This window comes from Bubalus kerabau, chromosome 19, assembly GCF_029407905.1.
Source record: "Bubalus kerabau isolate K-KA32 ecotype Philippines breed swamp buffalo chromosome 19, PCC_UOA_SB_1v2, whole genome shotgun sequence".
Taxonomy (NCBI): domain Eukaryota; kingdom Metazoa; phylum Chordata; class Mammalia; order Artiodactyla; family Bovidae; genus Bubalus; species Bubalus kerabau.
This window is the reverse complement of record NC_073642.1, coordinates 42,589,355-42,610,710: the sequence shown is the minus strand read 5'-3', so window position 1 is coordinate 42,610,710 and position 21,356 is coordinate 42,589,355. Positions and strand designations below refer to the sequence as shown.

The 21,356-nt window shown below is 37.6% G+C and overlaps 1 protein-coding gene across 2 annotated transcripts in view; it reads right to left on the bottom strand.

Annotated features, from left to right (window-relative positions):
- The window catches only part of NUBPL (NUBP iron-sulfur cluster assembly factor, mitochondrial), a 245,750-nt gene that overhangs the window by 193,502 nt on the left and 30,892 nt on the right, over positions 1 to 21,356 (bottom strand). For both annotated transcript variants that reach the window (XM_055556683.1, XM_055556682.1), the window contains exon 4: positions 738 to 828. In XM_055556683.1, the coding sequence (XP_055412658.1) occupies positions 738 to 828 (91 nt within the window). The remainder of the gene's footprint in view (positions 1 to 737; positions 829 to 21,356) is intronic.

The window sequence follows — 21,356 nt, the reverse complement described above, 5'->3', positions numbered from 1 at the left end:
TACGCTTACTATAGTTACAAATACATTTTAATAAAGTGTCTTCACTCAAAACTATTTTTCAAGGAAAGTTACCAGTTGTTTCAATTTTTCTTTTTTTGAGCATAGAATTTCCTTGTTCTTAAAGCTTTATATTTAATAGTTTTGTAAGAAAATATAATAACAGCTATAAATATTAAAGATTTATTCAAAAAAATTACTCTGTCCTATTATTGATGGCAGTGAAGGCTGGGGAGAGAAATTAATTTTTTCAAAAACAATTTAAAATAAATATAACAAAAATCTGATTAGAGAAAATAATTTTCAGCTCTTCTAACAAATATATTAGATACTTTCTATTCAAATACCCCCCCATACATCCACACATTTTATATACAAAGACTATGATGAGCTAAATTTGACCATGTACAGTGTGCCAAGCACTGTGTTTCATATGCACTACACTTACAGCAATTTTGTAGTTAAGCAATTAAATATAGCAATTCTATCTGGTAAGTACAATTGTTTAACCCTATTTTAGACATGGGGGCATTGAGGCACAAAGAGGTTGAACAAGTCATTCAAAGCTACACTGTTAATCGGTGACAGAGCCAGATTTCAAACCCAGACAGTCTGACTCCATACCTTATATTGCAGTGCGCATAAGGTATACACAGTATATGGCACAATGCCTGACACCCTGCAGGTACTAAATAAAAGTGTAACTATATTGTCATACTCTTTATCTCTTCTTTACTTACTCTGTGATAATTCTGGATTGCCTTTCAGATTCATCATCTTTGGAATTGAAGGGCCATACACATCCACATCTAACAGACCAACAGCCTTTGACTGTAAGAAAACAGAATTTACCATAAGATTCCCCCACTCTTCATCAAAGATAAAGTGCACAGCAACAGTAAGTCTAACTACAGAGAAGCTAATTTGCAAAATATTTCAAAATCATAACCTAAACTTTTAAAGCAACAGTAAGGTAAAAGAACATAAACTTCTCAGTATAAATATTTTTTGTTGGTTTACTAAACTCTTTCAGATAACTGACCAAAGAAATCCACTGCACATACTTTAAACATTGTGGTTCAGATCTCCCATACAGTCACAAACAGACTAAGATTTTTTTGATCTGAGAACTAACAAATTACATGCACACAATGTTAAAATAATGGTTTACAACAGCAAACATAATCCCAGGAAGATGGAGCATTAACTTTTGGAAAGACTATCTAACACACCAAAGAATACAAAATGAGGGGAGAAAATCATGGAAACAAGACCATAATTAAAGCAAGTGAGGAATTCTGATGCAAATCTGGCATGGAAATGCTAATGAGGATAGTGGCAGACATAATATAGAGGCAACCTCTTATGTGCAAGTCATAGAACACCCAAAGTCTTCCAGAGAATTCATAAACAACCAAAACCGTTTTCTTTGATGATTTATACAGCTGCCCAAGAGCAGAATATCTGATTGGTCTCTTCACTAGCTGACAGTTAATCAGCAGATTAACAAAGAAAGACAAACAAAATTCACTATCTCTAAATAGGTCTTTTTTTCTTCTCCTCCTACCACCTCCCTGCTCTTTCTCCTTTCACAGATTAAATCAATTTGTTACTGGTTTTTCTCATATACAAGCAAACAGAATGCTAATACTAACACGTGCTTTTGAGTTCTGTTTCCCCAGGACATACAACTCACTCAGTTCTCTCCCTGTATGCTGGCAAGATAAAATTCTTTAAACTCTCAAAACTTTTTAACACTAAACAATCTCTCATTTTCTGTTATCTACCTATTTCCAGACACAAAATTACTTTTTAAACCTGTCTGGTTCCCATAAATTGACAAAATAAGGTACACTCAAATGTATGCCCCTAACTTTGACTCAAATGGCAGTTGTAAGAAAATTATTTAATATCCCTCTGTGACTCACAGAAGCTAAGGGACTCGAGATTGCTATCTATCTCTCAGTGTGCTATAAAATAAATGAAAAAGGAGGAAGAATACATTACCTTTAATAGAATGGTGATATATAAAAACTGGGTTTAATACTTAAAAAAATCATTTTGAATGTTAGTTTCTAGCTTTCTCATCAAAAGTAGGTATAAGACCACCTTGCTGCTGCTGCTGCTGCTAAGTCACTTCAGGCGTGTCCGACTCTGTGCGACTCCATAGACGGCAGCCCACCAGGCTCCCCTGTCCCTGGGATTCTCCAGGCAAGAATACTGGAGTGGGTTGCCATTTCCTTCTCCAATGTGTGAAAGTGAAAAGTGAAAGTGAAGTCACTCAGTCGTGTCCGACTCTTAGCGACCCCATGGGCTGCAGCCTACCAGGCTCCTCCATCCATGGGATTTTCCAGGCAAGAGTACTGGAGTGGGATGCCATTGCCTTCTCTGAAGACCACCTTACACGGTTACTATGAGGAGTCAATGAAAACTGTAAATAAAATCCTTAGCAGAGTGCCAGGACCCAGAAGGAATTCAAGTGGTATGGAGATATAATCAGGAAAACTCTAGATGTTTCTTTGGGTGATTTAGGATGGCATGTGTTTAGAGATTCTGATTTCTCCACAGAGCTGGCTGTGGAAGCCTAGTTTATCCAGGTTCTTAATGTAACATTTCTGATTAACCTTCTTCCGTCTTTCCCTCTCCTCCCTCCTTCCCTCTGTCCCTCTCTCACTTTCCTCTCTTCCTACTGGTCTTCATACCTTTCTCTCCTCTGTTTCCTTTTTGATGTATGTAAGCACTGGCTGGATGGCATCACCGACTCGATGGACATGAGTCTGAGTGAACTCCAGGAGTTGGTGATGGACAGGGAGGCCTGGCACGCTGCGATTCATGGGGTTGCAAAGAGTTGAACACGACTGAGCGACTGAACTGAAATGAAGCACTGGTACTAAATTCAGGTCAGTCAGTAGCTTCAAAAAGGTAGAACATTCAATGAGAAATTCTGACCCAATTTAACTCCTTTTTAAACCACAAACAAAAGAATCAGTTAAACTGAAAATAGGAGTAAATTCACTATGGATAAAAAGATTTTCAAACCTAACAAATCTGGATAACTGTTAACTATTATCTATGGGTCTGCTAATATTATAACTATCACCTCTTTTCCATATCTTTTCCGTGACACCTACAAAACTAAATGCTACCATAAAATAATAATAATGGCAATTAAAAAACATTCTAAGATTCTTTGTCCTTGCTCTCATTTATATTAAGATTGGTTTTAAAGTAACTTGAAAGGGTTAGGTCCCAGGTTTCAAATTAATCTTCTAAAAATTACTGTCAAGTAAAATAACTTAGTTTTCTAAGTTTATGTTTTCAAGAAACAAGAAAACAATGAAGTGGGTGCTTGCAATAGGAAGATTGCAAGCTCAATTTTATCATCACTAGATCGTTAAGTTTCCTTCAAAATGTTAGGTAGAATCTATTTATCATCTATCTGTCCTGTCTTCTAGAAGAAAACTATGCTTGTCTACAAGTGAGCCCTTGGCATCATGGGTTAAAACAAAACTGAAAACCTGCTCTAAAATTTGCTGTGGTAGGAATGGATTTTGCATATATATATATATATACCTAGATAGCTGCTGGTACACATTATCACATAAGAATAAAGAGGGTAGGGAGGGAGATCACAAGAAGTTAATTTCCTCAGCTTCCAAGACGATGGAACTAAGAAGAATAATAGAAAATCCTCTACAAGTCTCTACTGACTGACTAAATTTAGTACTAATTTAAATTTAGTACTAAATTTAGTACTAATGCTTACATGTATCAAAAAGGAAACAGAGAAGCCAAGGTATTGAGACAGGAAGGAAGAGGACAGGACATAACCATTAAAAGAATGACACAACCGTGAAAAACAAGAGGACAAGACCAAGACGGGTTAGAACCTACTAGGCTCAAGATGGAGGACGATTCGGCTTCCAGTAGACCTTCAGCCACACTATATGCTCGCTGTAATACATTTGCATATGCTAAATATACACCCACAGGTGCCATGACAGTTTGGAAGCCAATTATAAAAGGCCCCAAAGGGGTGGTGCCCCATCTCCTGAAAATCCCCACTCCTTCCCTAAGATGGTTAGACTTTTCCTGCTACTCCTTCTTTGTTGTTTAGTTGCTAAATTCTCTCCAACTCTTTGCAACCACAGGGACTACAGCCCGTGAGGCTCCTCTGTCAGTGGGATTTTCCATGCAAGAATACTGGAGTGGGTTGCCATTTCCTTCTCCAGGGGACCCTCCTGAGCCAGGGATCAAACCCCTGTCTCCTGCATTGGCAGGCGGATTCTCTACCTCTGAGCCACCACAGAAGCCCATAAAAACTAAATTATGCAGACCACTAACCACCTGCCACAGCCAAGCTCTGCTCTCACTTTTCAAAAAGACTCCATGCCCTGGGGTCACCTCTTACCTTCTAAAAGGAGTGTGAGTGTGTGTATATGTGTGTATTAGTAGAACAGTCATGTCAGACTCTTTGAGATCCCATGGACAGTAGCCCACCAGGCTCCTCTGTCCATGGGATTCTCCAGGGGAGTAGGTAGCCATTCCCTTCTCCAGGGGATCTTCCCAACCCAGGGATCAAACCTGGATCTCCTGCATTGCAGGCAGATTCTTTGCCATCTGAGCCACCAGAGAAGCCCCTCAAAAGAGTGTGTCTCTCTAAATAAACCTGCTTTCATTTTACTATGGCTATCTCTTGAACTCGTTCCTGCACAAGGACCCTCACTTGGCAGCCCATCCCAGGTACTCAGTCAAGACCTGGGACATGACCATCCTCTCATACCCCATTTTTCCTGCAATAAACAATGGTCAGTAGAAGGAGAGGAAAGAGAAAGAGGGGCACAGGGAAGCAGGAAGGAAAGGATGGAGGAAAGTTAATCAACAATGTTGTATTAAGAACCTGTATAAACTAGGCTTCCATAGCCAGCTCTGTGGACAAATCAGAATCTCTAAAAACATGCCATCCTAAATCACCCAAAGAAACACCTAGACTTTCCCTGATTATATCTCCCTACCACCTAAATTCCTGCTGGGTGCCAGGCACCTTAAGGATTTTATTTACAGTTCTCATTGACTCATAGCAACCGTGTGAAGTGGTATTATACCTACTTTTGATGAGGAAGCTAGAAACTAACACTCCAAATGATTTTTTTTTTTAACTACTCTTCCTTAGAATGAAGCAGAATGGAAAATTAAACACAAAAATACCAACCACATAAAACTCCACCGTAACTTGAACACGACGTATCTACAGAAGACTTAGATTAAAAAACAGCAGTCAGCACGATTCTCCCGACAGGGCCAAATAATAGAAAATATTTTAAGCCTTGTGGATCCTTTGATCTGACAGTGCTGAACAGTGCCACTGTAGCGCCAAAGCAATTACGGACAACATGTGAACACAGATGGGCATGGCTGTGTCCTATAAAACTTCATTTACAAAAACAGACAGGATTTAGTCCACAGGTCATAGCTTGCCAACAGTGATTTTAAAAATAAACTTTTTCATGACAGAGTTATTCAGCTGCCCAACAACCTAATTTTGGTGAAGGCAAGAGCAGGCAGGACACAGTCATCTCTTATGGTGTCAGAGGAGCTAGCTCAGTAAAGATTTACTTCCTCATCTTTAATTGGCTAGTTTTTAAAAATAATAAGGAGCACATTTATTAGGCTGTTTCATTGGAACTTAGTATGTCTTGTTTTGATTTTATAAAATGCAAATAAATTAGTGTCCATTAAATAGAAACTCCAAAGCCTGTTATTAATTATATTGTACTTTGATTGTGGCACAGCTACCAACCTGATAAAATTACCATAGCTACAAAAATCAGCTGAAACATATCTTCAAGTCTAGAATTCAATAATGTTCAAAAGATGCAAAATAAACTTTGTTTTTCAAAATTTACACCATTATTTTTCAATAGGCTCCTATTTTAAGTGTACAAACAGTTTCAATTTAAACTTTCAACAGTTTCACACTGTAGGAAAATAAATGAGCAAGGTAAAGGTTACAAATAAATATATGCAACTGATTATTCAACTAAGTTTTACAATGCCTTTCCACCTCACTCCTTCTAAAATAATTATATTTAGTCAAGAAAGGTCCAATTAAGATTTCTTTCATTACAGCCAGGCCCAAAAGAATAATCACTACAAAAGCCTCATCAAATACACAACAAAGAAAATGATTATTAGCAAAAAAAAAAAAAAAAAAAAAAAAAACACCTGTAAATGCATTGTTGTAAGGTGGGCTTTCCAGGTGGTTCAGCGGTAAAGAACCTGCCTTGCCAAGCAGGAGACGTGAGCTCGCTCCCTAGTTCAGGAAGATCCCCTGGAGAAGGAAATGGCAACTCACTCCAGCAATCTTGCCTGGGAAATCTAATGGACAGAGGAGCCTGATGGACTACAGCCCATGGGGTCACAAAAGAACTGAACACGACTTAGTGGCTAAACAACAACTATTGTAAAGTAGAACTGCCATCGTAAACTTAACCTAATATGTTGGTACCTAATATTATACCCCTTCTGTGACTCTCCTGCAGTACTCAAACTCTAGCAGACAACAAAAACATAACACATCAAACCCCAAGATACTGCTTAGATTTTTGGATTTGTTTCTTTATAATTCACAATACCCTGTGAGAGCTAGACAAGGCGGCAGAATTATTCAGAGTGATTATATTGTTTCATTACCGTTGCGTGAAAGCTGCAATTTGAGCGCCTACAAGTCCTGTTTTTTGTGTGTGTTGGATTTCAAAGCCTCCAGCAATAAATTTGATAGTGCTTTGTTCTTCCAACAGAATTATTACTAAAGAAGATTGCAAAGCTTCATGATGATCTTTTTATCCATGACATCTGCTAATAGAACCCATCAAAACAACATCTTAGAGTGGTCTACTCGATTATTTGTAAGTAAACAGTCATTTAAGATTAAGACCTACTCAAAAGTGTCCTTTCCACAGAGATATCCAGTTAAGAATCCCATGATTATCTACACATTATATTACATTTAACCTTGGACTGGAATTGGGGATTTATTCAATTTGAAGCTTAGTCAAGCCTCTTTTTCCTCTCTCTGTTAAGCTTTAAGTCAAGCTGTCATTCAAAGAATGTAAATCTCTTAGTAGAGAAAAATGCTTCTTATCTTGTTCTTGTTGTTGTTCAGTCACTGTCATGTCCAACTCTTTGTGACCCCACAGACTTCAGCATGCCAGGCTCCTCTGACCTCTACCATTTCCTACAGTCTGCTCAAATTCATGTCCATTGAGTCAGTGATGCTATCTAGTCATCTCATCCTCTGCCGCCCTCTTCTCTTTCTGCCTTCAATCCTTCCCAGCATCAGGGCCTCTTCTAATGAGTTGGCTCTTCACATTAGGTAGCCAACATACTGGAGCTTCAGCTTCAGCAGCAGTCCTTCAAATGAATATTCAGAGTTGTTTTCCATTAGGATTGACTGGTGTGATCTCCTTGCAGTCCAAGGGATTCTCAAGAGTCTTCTCCAGCACCACAATTCGAAAGTTTCAATTCTTCGGCACTCAGCCTTCTTTATGGTTCAACTCTCACATCCATATATGACTACTGGAAAAACCACAGATTTGACTAAACGGACCTTTGCTGGCAAAGTGATGTCTCTGCTTTTTAATATGCTGTCTAGGTTTGTCATAGCGTTCCTTCCAAGGAGCAAGTGTCTTTTAATTTCATGGCTGCAGTCACCAACTGCAGGGATGTTGGAGCCGAAGAAAACAAAATCTGTCACTGCTTCTACTTTTTCCCATCTATAAGCCATGAAGCGATGGATGCCATGATCTTAGGATTTTTCATTTTTGAGTTTCAAAAGCTTTTTCACTCTTCTCTTTCACCCTCATCAAAAGGCTCTTTAGTTCCTCTTTACTTTCTGCCATTAGAGTGATATCATATCTGCATACCTGAGGTTGCTGACATTTCTCCAGCAATCTTGATTCCAGCCTGTGATTCATCCAGCCCAGCACTTCATATGAAGTATTCTGCATAGAAGTTAAATAATATACAGTGACAATATACAGCTTTGACGTACTCCTTTCCCAATCTGGAACCAGTCAATTGGTCCATGTCCAATTCTAACTGTTGCTCCTTGTCCTGCATACAGGTTTCTCAGGAGACAGGTAAGGTGGTCTGGTATTCCCGCACTTGAAGAATTTTCCACAGTTTGTTGTGATCCACACAGTCAAAAGCTTTAGCATAGTCAATGAAGCAGAGGTAGATGTTTTTCTGGAATTCCCTTGCTTTCTCTATGATCCAACAAATGCTGACAATTTGATCTCTGGTTCTTATGCCTTTCCTAAACCCAGATTGTACATCTGGAATTTTTCAGTTCCTGTACTACTAAAGCCGAGCTTGAAGGATTTTGAGCATAACCTTACTAGCATGTGAAATGAGTGCAATTGTATGGTAGTTTGAACAGTCTTTGACATTGCCCTTCTTTGGGACTGGAATGAAAACTGATCTTTTCCAGTCCTGTGGGCACTGCTAAATTTTCCAGATTTGCTGGCGTATTGAGTGCAGCAATTTAACAGCATCGACTTTTAGGATTTTAAATAGCTCAGCTGGAATTCCATCACCTGGCTTTATTTGTAGTAATGCTCCCTAAGGCCCACTTGACTTCACACTCTGGGATATCTGGCTCTAGGTTAGTGACCACACCATCATGGTTATCCAGGTCATTAAGACCTTTTGTATATAGTTCTTCTGTATGTTCTTGCCACTTCTTAATCTCTTCTACCTCTGTTAGCTCCTTACCGTTTCTGTACTTTATCATGCCCATTCTTGCATGAAATGTTCCCTTGAAATGTTCCCTTGTTCCAATTTTCTTGAAGAGATCTCTAGTCTTTCCCATTCTATTGTTTTCCTCTACTTCTTTGCACTGTTCATTGAAGAAGGCCTTCTTATCTCTCCTTGCTATTCTCTGGAATTCTGCATTCAGTTGGATGTAACCTTTCCCTTTCTCCCCTGCCTTCCACTTCTCTTCTTTCCCCAGCTATTGAGGAGTAAAACCTCCTCAGACAACAATTTCACCTTCTTGCCTTTCTTTTTGGGGGGATGGTTTTGCTCACTGCCTCCTGTACAATGATTCGAACCTCCATCCACAGTTATTCAGGCACTCTACCAGATCTAATCCCTTGAATCTAGTTGTCATTTCCACTGTATAATCATAAGGGATTTGATTTAGATCATACCTGAATCGTCTAATGGTTTTCCCTGCTTTCTTCAATTTAAGCCTGAATTTTGCAATAAGGAACTGATGATCTGAGCCACAGTCAGCTCCAGGTCTTGCTTTTGCTGACTGTATAGAGCTTCTCCATCTTTGGCTGCAAAGAACATAATCAATCTGATTTTAGTATTGACCATTTGTTGATGTCCATGTGTAGAGTCGTCTCTTGTGTTGCTGGAAAAGAGTTTGCCATGACCAGTGCATTCTCTTGGCAAAACTCTGTTAGCCTTTGCCCTGCTTCATTTTGTACTCCAAGGCCAAACTTGTCTGTTACTCCAGGTATCTCTTGACTTTCTACTTTTGTACTGCAATATCCTATGATGAAAAGGACATCTTTTTTGAGTGTTAGTTCTAGAAGGTGTTGGTGGTCTTCATAGAAATGGTCAACTTCAGCTTCTTTGACATTAGTGGTTAGGGCACAGACATGGATTACTATTATGTTGAATGGTTTGCCTTGGAAACAAACTGAGATCACGCTGTTGTTTTTGAGGTTGCACCCAAGTGCTGCATTTCAGACTCTTCTGTTGACTATGAGGGCTACTCCATTTCTTCTAAGGAATTCTTGCCCACAGAAGTAGATACAATGGTCATCTGAATTAAATTCGCCCATTCTCATCCACTTTAGTTCACTGATCCCTAAGACGTCAATGTTTAATCTTGCCTTCTCTTGCTTGACCAAGTCCAATTTACCTGGATTCATGGACCTGACATTCCAGGTTCTTATGCAATATCTTTCTTTACAGTATCAGATTTTATTTTCACCACCAGACACATCCACAACTTAGCGTCATTTCCCCTTTGGCCAAGCCACTTCATTCTTTCTGGAGCCATAAGTAATTGCCCTCCACCCTTCCCCAGTAGCATATTGGATACTTCTGACTTGGGCGGGGGGGCATGCTCATCTTTTTATACTGTTCATGAGCTTCTCCAGGCAAGAACACTGGAGTGGTTTGCCATTCCCTCTTCCAGTGGACCACGTTTTATTAGAACTCTCCACCGTGACTGCCTGCCTTTGGTGGCCCTGCATGGCATTACTCATAGCTTCACTGAGTTACGCAAGTCCCTTCCCCACAACAAGGCTGTGATCCATGAAGAGGTTCCTAATTCTTTCAGTTCAGTTCAGTTCAGTCACTCAGTCATATCCAACTCTTTGCGACCCCATGAATCGCAGCACGCCTTTAATTCTTAGCTAACATTAAATAACTTTAAATGTCAGAAGTAGTAATGGTTGGACAAAGTGATAAGAGAACAATTTCCTACTATATTTATCAAAGGACTGTCTAAATCTTCAAGTTCAATCAAGAAAGAAAGAGGAACAAGGGCAACATAAAGGAAAAAGTTCACATGGCTAGACAGAGGGCAGAAATGAGCTCATGAAAAGGACAAAAGAATCTCAAACAATGAACCGTTTGTAAACAAGCTAGAAATGGAAGAGTATCAAATTAAAGACTATTTAAGATTAAAAACAAAACAAACAAACAAACAAAAAACACCAAAAGAGATCATCTTAATTTTCTTACTGCCTTTTAGCAAAGAAGAAACTGGTTCAGAGATAATGTCATACCTGGGTCTAGCTTCCAAGTCTCTTTCCAACATACCATAAAGCCTAATTACTAACACTCACTAACCACTCCTCTTTCTTATTTTTTCCTCTCATCGCTTCCCCTACTATTTTTCCCCTTTCACTCCACTCCAGACACACGGCTCCCAGCAGTGTATTTAACACACCAGATTTGCACCTGCCTGAAGGAAATGGCAACCCACTCCAGTGTTCTTGCCTGGAGAAGCCCAGGGGCGGGGAAGCCTGGTGGGCTGCAGTCTACCGACACAGAGTCGGACACGACTGAAGCGACTTAGCAGCAGCAGCAGCAGTAGGACTTTTGTAGTTGTTATTTCTTCAGTGAAGAATGCATACCTCCAGGGATCTACCTTGTTCTGTCACTTTCTTCAAGTCTCGATTCAAACATCACTATATGGTGAGGTCTTCACTGGGCATACGCTGTTTAAAACTACAACTCCCTTATCATTACATAACATATGTCCTTTCCTCGTCATGCTTTTTCTTTCTTCTTACCACCTATATAAATATTTAACTTACTATATATTTACTTATTTATCTTGTTTATTTGTCTCACCCACTAGAATACCAATTTCATTCGGGCAAAGAATTTTGTATGGTTTATTCACTACTGTAAACAGAATGTAGAACAGTAGGCAGTCATGGATTTACTCTGTGCTATCTCAAGAAACTGTGATTCAGCAGGTCTGGGCGGAGTCCAACAAACTGCATTTGTAACACTCTCGGGGATAAGATGACCAAAATGTGAAAAACAGTAATTTGGATAGTATGGAAAGGCAAAGATGAAAATTTGCTCTAAGGCCCATGCCTTGGGATCAGCAGGATCAGGGTAACAGTCATAGACAGTAAACGACAATAACAGTGAAGAGCGTTCTTTTTCTTTTTTTAACTATAAAATAGGAGTTTACATTCTGCTACATGGGTAAACAGTCACAGGGCATGGGGCAAATGTAGATAAAAAACTACTGTTTATCTAAAATTCAAATTTAATTTAGTGAGCATACTTTTATTTTCTAAATCCAGTAACCCTACCCCAGCATCTCTTCTCAGCAGGGCAGTCAGAATGATTCAGAGTTGAAATATAAGTCAGATGCTGTCTACTCAAAACCCTTCACTGACACCCCTTCCTACATTTCATTCATGAAAAGCCAAAGTCCCTACGACTCACCAGACCCCACAGAATCTATCCAGTTTCTCATATCCTTGCCTTCCAATCCTGTCAACTTTCATCACCTGTTAACTTCAGTCCACTTTTACTCCAGAAGCCAAAGTGATGTTTTTACTATTCAGTGAACGGTAAGCTAGACACGGACCCATGTATTAGCCTTTGAATTGGCTATCCCATTTGTCTGACACAATCTTCCCACAGATAGTCACACAGGCTACACTCTCATCTTCAAGTTTCTGCTCAAATGTCATATTTTCATTGGGACCTGCCCTATTTTGAAGTACAAACTAAACCCACCCTCACACAAGTACTTTTCTCTCCCCCTTATCCTAGACTACTTTTATCACTTTCCAATATGCTATTTACTTACTTATGATGTCTAATATCTATTAATTGTGAACTCCATTATGCTAAGGATATCCCCAGCACCTAAAATAGCAATAGTAAAATAAATATTCATTGAGTGAATGGGTGGATGAATGAATGAATAAACCTCCAGTGTTCCTCTACAGAGTATCAAGATTAGTTACTATATGATCCCTATGGTCTCTCTTAAGATCTAACACTCTATATGAGTTCATGAAATTCCCTCTCCTAACACTTCTACACTAACAGTTTAAGTTAGAAAATTCAAAATTAATTAATGTAGGTAAAGTTTAAAATATCTAGTATTAAAAAAAAGGGGGGGTCATACATTTCCTTGCAGTCTATTCTTAACCACCACTTTTCCCCAAGAAAATCCAATGTTATCTTCATTTTTCTACTGATCTCAAATCCAGAAAAATGGGACTTCATAGAAGAAAATCTAGTGCAAAGACTGGTTATAGTGGGCTGCTGTAAAATACATATATATATATATATATATATATATATATATAAAGAGTATACTATCTTTAAAAAAAAAAAAGCACACTATCTAAATTTTTAAAAACTAGACCCACAATATAGTGTGAAAGGGCTCACTAAAAAGAAGGCAATTTTTATACCTGTTCGCTATCAAGATTAGGTTCAATCCAGGGTTTTAAGCAGAAAAAGGCTGGTTTTTTGTTTTTTTTTTTACATAAAAAACACAGAAGTTTGTGTCTGTGTGTGTTTGTGTGTGTGTGTGTGAGTTCCTTTCCAGAACACACACACATACCACGGAGACAGGCAACATCATCTTTAACAAAAAGTAATTGCCTTAAGTTCCACCTTTTCATCTAGCAAGTATCAGAGAAAGTAAATTAGGAATAAAACCACTAAGATTAAGAAAAACCTTGCATCTTGGTCTTTATAATTAAAGAAAAAAGTATTGATGCTCTTAGCAGAGTCTTCAAAATCAGAGAAAAATTAGGACGCCTTCTATCACCATGGTAATACAGATGTAGAAAAAGATATTTCTAGATACTAACCTCTAAAAATAATGGTCATCTTATCTGCGACATCAACCAGCCCCTTTTTTTGACAGAATCTAAGCCTACAGAACTACAAACCTAACCAAGTAAAAACCTTCTTTCCCAAATCAGATAAGGTACTACAGCAAAAGCACTGAAAACCAACATCAATTCCTTCAAAATGTCTAACTAAACTAAACTGCAATGCAGGGAAGAGCATTTACAATTCTGATGGCAGCTCTTGCAAAGAAAAGCAATGCAGCAATGCAGGAATCAGATGTAAACAGAGCACCTGATCCACCCTCCAGATTCAAAATCACAGGAGCCAAGCATGGTTTTAAAACCCACGTCTTCATGTGTCCTCTGCTCTCCTTTCACCAATTGTTTCAACACTGCCCTACCAAGGATTTAGAGCCCTCCTTATTCCTCATGGAGATCAGATGAGGGAAACAAACCACTGAGAAGAAAAAAAAATGAGAGAGAAAAAAGGAATCGGTGAGAGCCAAGGTAGGGAGGAAGGGGAGAATAATTAAGAAAAAAAAGACAGACTGTTCTGTGAGAAAGATCTGTATAACTTCTTACTGTACAGAATCAGATCATGAAATTCAAAGGATGTGGAACAGTTTTGCCACCAATATGTTATAAACTAAATGAAACTAAGGGAAAATATATTGAATGTAAAATTTGGGTAACTGTTCTCTTTCTAACCCATAAGCAAATTCAGCAACTTCCATTCCATTCCAAAGAGAGAAAATGAATTTCTGGCAACACGCTGCACTTTACCAAAAGAAATTTATAAGGTAGGCCAAACAGTGCTGAGGAGGAAACACATAACTTCTTGAGAGCTATTCAAAGCAAAATCGCTATTGCTTCTAATGGGAAATATCAAAGCAAGTTGTGTACAACGCTTTCTACCTAAAACTATAAAGGCGAAAAGCAGTTTGGGGCTTTTTACCTTCTGAAAATTACCTTATAAAACAATATTTTTATTTTATTGTTTGGTAAGTGTGGTACATGTATCTGTGTGCAAGACTGGCTTTAGAGGCTAGTTTAACATACTTCCACCCCTCTGTTACAGAATTAATTAAAAACAAAAAACACAGCCTATCTTTCATTTTAATATTTTAAATTAAGTTTCTTATTCAGTACACAATTATTCTTATAAAAGATACAGAGAGGTAGACACAAATGTCTCAAGTCAATACTACTCATACACATTAGTGGAGATCTGTTAGCAGGCAAACTGTATATATATTCCATAAAATGTATTTAGGGTTAGATAATTCAGGATTTAGGTTTAGATGTATCACAAATGCATCCATATTATAAATGAAGTAAATAACACTATTGTATTCAAATATTTATATAACTACAAAACAAACAAAAATAAAGTCCAAAAACCTCAAGATACTATTATGGTCGCACAGAGTTGGACACAACTGAGCAACTGAACTGAACTGAAATATTATGATCATCAAGTATAAAATGATGTCATAAAAATATCATTATCTAAACCCAAGTAAGTTATATTTATATAATTAATTTCAATTAAATACCTACTGCAATTACACTATACTTTAAAATATCTCAATACACCTTGATACAATATTTAATTTTTTATTGAAGCATAGTTGATTTATAATATTATGTAAGTTTCAGGTTATAACATAGTGATTCACAATTTTTTAAGATTATACTCCATTCAGTTCAGTTCAGTCGCTCAGTAGTCTGACTCTTTGCGACCCCATGAATTGCAGCACACCAGGCCTCCTTGTCCATCACCAACTCCTGGAGTTCACTCAAAATTAACTGCTGTTAAAAAATGCTGGCTATATTCCCTTCGCTGCACAATATATTCTTGTAGCATATTTATTTCATACATAGTAGTTGTACTTAATTCCCTACCCCTATTTCGTTTTCCCCACTTAACTCTCCCCTATTGGTAACCACAATTGTTCTCTATATTTGTGAGCCAGTTTCTTTTTTGTTACATTTGCTAGTTTGTTGTATTTTTTAGGTTCTACATATAAAGGATAATATACAGTATTTTCTTCCTCTGAATGACTTATTTCACTAAGCATAATACCCTCCACATTCATCCATGTTGTTGCAAATGGCAAAATTTCATTATTTTTTGTGGCTGAGTAGTATTCCGTTGTAAATATATCTTCATCTATCTATTCATCTATTAATGGATATTTACGTTGCTTCCATATCTTGGCTTTTGTAAATAATGTTACTATGAATGCTGGGGTGCATGTGTTTTTTTCAAATTATTGCTTTTGTTTTCTTCAAATATATATCCAGCAGTAGAACTGCTGGATCATATGACAACTTTATTTTTAGTTTTTTGAGGAAACTCCATACTGTTTTCCACCGTGGCTGCACCAATTTACATTCCCACCAACAAAGTGCAAGGGTTACCTTTTCTCCACATCCCTTGATGCAATATTTTTAAGGGAGGATCAATAAAAAATGTTTTTCAAAATATTAACAGCTTACTCAAAGTTCAAAAATAGTTAATCCATTCTATTGCCAATTAGCAAAAATATTTTTTGATAAATGAAATCAATATAACTTGTTACCATATGAATCACATAAGTAATTATTTTTATAATTTAAAAAAATAACTAAATTATTAAAGGCATAGTAGAATGCAGAAAGAAGCTATCTAGGATTTGCATTACCAAATAGACGGCATTGTGGCTAAGTTACTAACCTCATCAAAACTCAGTGTTCTTACCTATAAAAAAAGATTAAGAAGATACATACCTTACAGGATTTTTGTGAGACTGCAGAACAGCGAAAATTTGTGAAATTTGTGAAACTAAGACTAGCCAACAGTTACGTAGAACTATAAGCCAGGCATTTCGTAAATACTCTAGGTATGTTAGCTTATGTAATCCTCACAACAACTTCATGAGGTAGGTGTACAGTATAATGTCAAGGCACGAAAAGATTAGTAATTTACCTAAAGTCACATCTGTAAGTGCAGGAGCTGAGAAAGGAACCCAGACAGCATGCCTTCAGAGTCCACAGGAACAACCCACTACAGCAGGCTGCCTCTTTCCTATAAGACAAATTAAGTCAAATTCCCTAGCACAAAGTAAATAGCCAATGTAAGCATCTTCTCCCTTCCACCAAGACCTCCTTACGCACTGAAACAGGAAAAACGAGCATTCACTTTCAGTGAGTAGTTATTTATCACAAGACAGTCATCACAATAACATTCCAATTATTAACCCAGGCAACTACATAAGCCCCGAGAATAACAAACTGATCCTAAATGTGCACTTACTACTTTTATCAGAATTGTCTGGTTTTTGTTTTATAAGAGCAAGAATCCTGCCTAGTTTAAGGTTTTATATGAGATTACTGTGAAAAATAGCCTCTACTGAATATTAAATAATGTATTTCAAAGAAATTGGATTAGTAATTCTGTATACTGACTGATTTTTAGGCTATATATTTATATAGATTATACAGAACAGACACAGCCAAAAATGCAGTTCGGAAAATAAACAGAGCTTATATGCTCAAGCTTAGAATATGTTTGGCTGGGCCAAAAAAATCAATTATTGATTACAGTGGATACCAAGGAACAAGAAAAGCAATTTATTATATTTGGCTTTTTATTTTCTTTTTGTTGTAGCTTTACAGAAATGTATTTCTTTGCTAAATTAAACACCCAGTACTTATTAAGGTACATGAAAATAACCAGTTACTGAATCCTTACAATATGGCAGTCATTAAGCTAGACACACTACATAAATACTGTGTATTTCAAAAAGCTATGTAAAGTAGCTATGATTATTATTATTATTGGTGATGTTGTTGTTATTACACATTTCACAGATGAGGGACCCGAGCTCTGTGAGTCAAGTGCTTTGGCCAAGTTCACACAGTTAATAAGTGAAGAATTGGGATTTAAATTCAGGTTTGCCTAAAACCAAAGACCACATTTTTCCTACCAAATATACCTAAACCAAGCTGTGCATCAGAATTACCTGGGGAGCTTGTTAACAAAATTGATGGTCAAATCCAAGATCTAAAAATAATCAAATTCCCAAAGATTCTGATTTATTTAACAAGCTCCCCAGGTGATTTTTATGCAGCGAGCTGACACTGGTCCAAGAAGTAGTCCTTAAAAATGAGAAGCGGACATACGTATACCTGTGGCTAATTCATGTTGATGTATGACAGAAATCAAACCAATTAAAAAAAAAAAAGACTGAACTACCTCCAACAGTCTCCTCCAAGTTCCATTAGGTTGGTGATTAGAAGGTACAATAATAGGGCCCTAGGCCTAGGACGGTATCACCTTGTAAGTGGTATTAACAGGTTAAGGACCCAACTTAATTTTAGATCAGGAAATACACTTTGGTAAATAGCATTACCATCTCTTCACTCATCACCAAACCAGGAGCCAATCTTAATTTCTCCTTTACTTCTAACTTATCTCTTAAATCTGTCCTTTTGCCTTTTTACTACTAACTAGAGAGTATTAGCATCTCCTACTACTACTAATTTCTAGCCTCTGAGAACCCCTACTCTCACCTGTTCTTTTCATCAGCAGAGCTCACCTCCCACTGCTGCTGCTACTGCTAGGTCACTTCAGTTGTGTCCAACTCTGTGTGACCCCGTAGACGGCAGCCCACCAGGCTCCCCCGTCCCTGGGATTCTCCAGGCAAGAACACTGGAGTGGGTTGCCATTTCCTTCTCCAATGCATGAAAGTGAAAAGTCAAAGTGAAGTCGCTCAGTCATATCCAACTCTAGCAACCCCATGAACTGTAGCCTGCCAGGCTCTTCCATCCATGGGATTTTCCACGCAAGAGTACCACTATAAAGGTGGAAAAAATCAGATTCCCCATTTCCCAGCTTCTTTTGCAGCTAAGTCACTGTCATGAGATCCAATCTTGGTCAGTCAAGCTAGGAGTGCCTAGTCAAAGTTTTCTTCTCTAACAAGACAGCCTACCCTTTTAACCTCCTGTTTGTGACTGAATGAGAGCCATCTTGTGACCATAAAGATTAAAGCAAGAAATATGCAGCAATGCCATCCTAGAGCCCTGATATAACTGGGTTTCTTTTAACCAACTCTTTAACTTCTAGATTTCTTTCATGTGAAATAATAAACCCCTATTTTTAAGTGAATTTTAGTTGATAAGTCAGTTCTCACCCTTCTCATTACAAATGCCTCCCTTGCCTCCCCATCTATCTCTAAAGTATCCCACTGATTACAGGACAAAATTCAGAGTCCTTTACATGTCATATGCATCCAGGCTATTTTCAGCTGGATCCCCCATGAGCCGTCTTGTCCCAATACAACAGAAACTATAATCACACAGACTACTTCTCATTCCAAATACCTTACTGTTTCTAGGACTTTGCTTACATAGTTCCTTCAACCTAAAATTCTCTTCTATTCTGCTTTCTACCAGCCAAAATTCTACCTAGTCTACAAGTTACTGCCTCTGCTAAAACCTGGAATTACTTTCTAGTTAATAACTCTGATAGTAACACACTGTATTTATACCCACCAACTGCTACACTTGTCACATTCTTCCTTATATATAAATAAATGTGTATCTGTCTCCCCCACAAGATTGGAGGATTTGTGAAGGTAGCCCCCATGTAAACACAGTAAAAAGAGTGACTAGTACAAGATGGTCCTTGGATTGTTCAACTGAACTTGTCCAAAATCAGTAAATGTTCTCAACTATCTCTTTTAGGAGCCAAAAGGGATGAAGACTATATTTTAAAGGGAAAGAAAAACTGTAACAAAAATATTTAGGGAATTTGTTAAAAGCATTTTGGAACCTCAAAACTATTTTGAATCTAAGGTACAAAATAAAATGTCTTCATTGTCAATTGATAAATAAGAATCATAAAGATAATGCAAAGTCTTAGAAAATGATTAAAATACTTGCATATGCCAATTCATTTCTACTCTCTTATGATTAACATATTCTATGTCAGCCAGTAAACTGTCCTTCCTCTATCTTATTATTTTAGTCCAATAGAAACACTGTTGGGAAATTCAATTCAAAACTACTATGAGAAACCAATTTATACCCACGAGGATGACTATAATCAAAAAGAGAAAATAAGTAAAGCATTGTTGAAGATGTAGAAAACCAGGAACCTTCATATAATGCTGATAGGAATGTAAAATGGTATACCCAGCAATTCCACTGCTTGGTATACCCTCAAGAGAACTGAAAATATATGTGCATACAAAAACTTACACACAAATATTCACAACAGCATTATCCATAATAGCCAAAGAGTAGAAACAACCCAAACATCCATCAACTGGATGAAACAGATAAATGTGTTATAACCATACAATGGATTATTATTCAGAAATAAAAAGAAATGAGGAAATGAAACATGCTATGACATGGATAAACCTTGAAAATATTACGCTAAGTGAAAGAGGCCCGTCACAAAAGATCATGTATTGAATGATTCTACTTAAATGCAATGTTCAAAACAGGCAAACCTATAGAGACAGAAAATGAGACAGTAGTCTTCATAGTCAATAAAAAAGTCTGAAATACAGTACTCAAGTGCAATCTCAAAAAAGACAGAATTATCTTGGTCGGTTTCCAAGGTAAACCATTCAATATTACATAATCCAAGTTCATTCTCCAACACTGATGCCAAAGGAGGTGAAGCTGACTGGTTCTAGGAAGATCTACCACACCTTGTAGAACTAACACCCAAAAAAAAGGTGTCCTTTTTATCACAGGTGACTGGAATGCAAAAACAGGAAATCAAGAGATACCTGGAGTATAGGCAAGTTTGGCCTTGGAGTACAAAATGAAACAGGGCAAAGGCTAACAGAGTTTTGCCAAGATAACACACTGGTCATAGCAAATACCCTTTTCCAACAACATAAGAGACGATTCTACACATGGACATCAACAAATGGTCAATACCAAAATCATATTAATCAATCTGTTCTTTGCAGCCAAAAATGGAGAAGCCCTATACAGCCAGCAAAAACAAGACCTGTAGCTGACTGTGGCTCAGATCATCAATTCCTTATTGCAAAATTCAGGCTTAAATTGAAGAAAGTACAGAAAACCACTAGACCATTCAGGTATGACCTAAAATCAAATCCCTTATGATTATACAGTGGAAGTGACAACTAGATTCAAGGGATTAGATCTGGTAGACAGAATGTCTGAAGAACTATGGATGGAGGTTCGAATCATTGTACTGGAAGTAGTGACCAAAACCATCTGCAAAAAAAGAAAGGCAAGAAGTTAAAATGGTTGTCTGAGGAAGCTTTACTCCTCAATAGCTGAGGAAAAGAAGAGAAGCGAAAAGCAGGGGAGAAAAGGAAAGACATAACCAACTGAATGCACAGTTCCAAACAATAGCAAGGAGAGATAAGGCCTTCTTCAGTGAACAGTGCAAAGAAGTAAAGGAAAACAATAGAACGGGAAAGACTAGAGATCACTTCAAGAAAACTGGAGATACCAAAGGAACACTTTGTGTAAAGAGAGGCACAATAGACGACAGAAACAGCAAGGACCTAACTGAAACAGAAGAGATTAAGAAGAGATGGCAGGAACAGGCAGAAGAACTATACACAAAAGGTATATAATCACATTGTGACCTGAATAATCACAATGGTGTGGTCACTCCCCTAGAGCCAGATATCCTAGAGTGTTAGGTCAACTGGGCCTTAGGAAACATTACTACAAACAAAGCTAGTGCAGGTGATGGAATACCAGCTGAGCTGTTTAAAATCCTAAAAGATGATGCTGTTAAACTGCTGCATTCAATATGTAGCATTCTTATGGCAATGCCAAAGAATGTTCAAATTACCATACAGCTGCACTCAAGTTGCATGCTAGTAAGGTAATGCTCAAAATCCTTCAAGTTAGTCTTCAGCAGTACATAAACTGAAAACTTCCAGATGCACAAGCTGGCTTTAGAAAAGGCATAAGAACCAGAAATCAAACTGTCAACATTTGTTG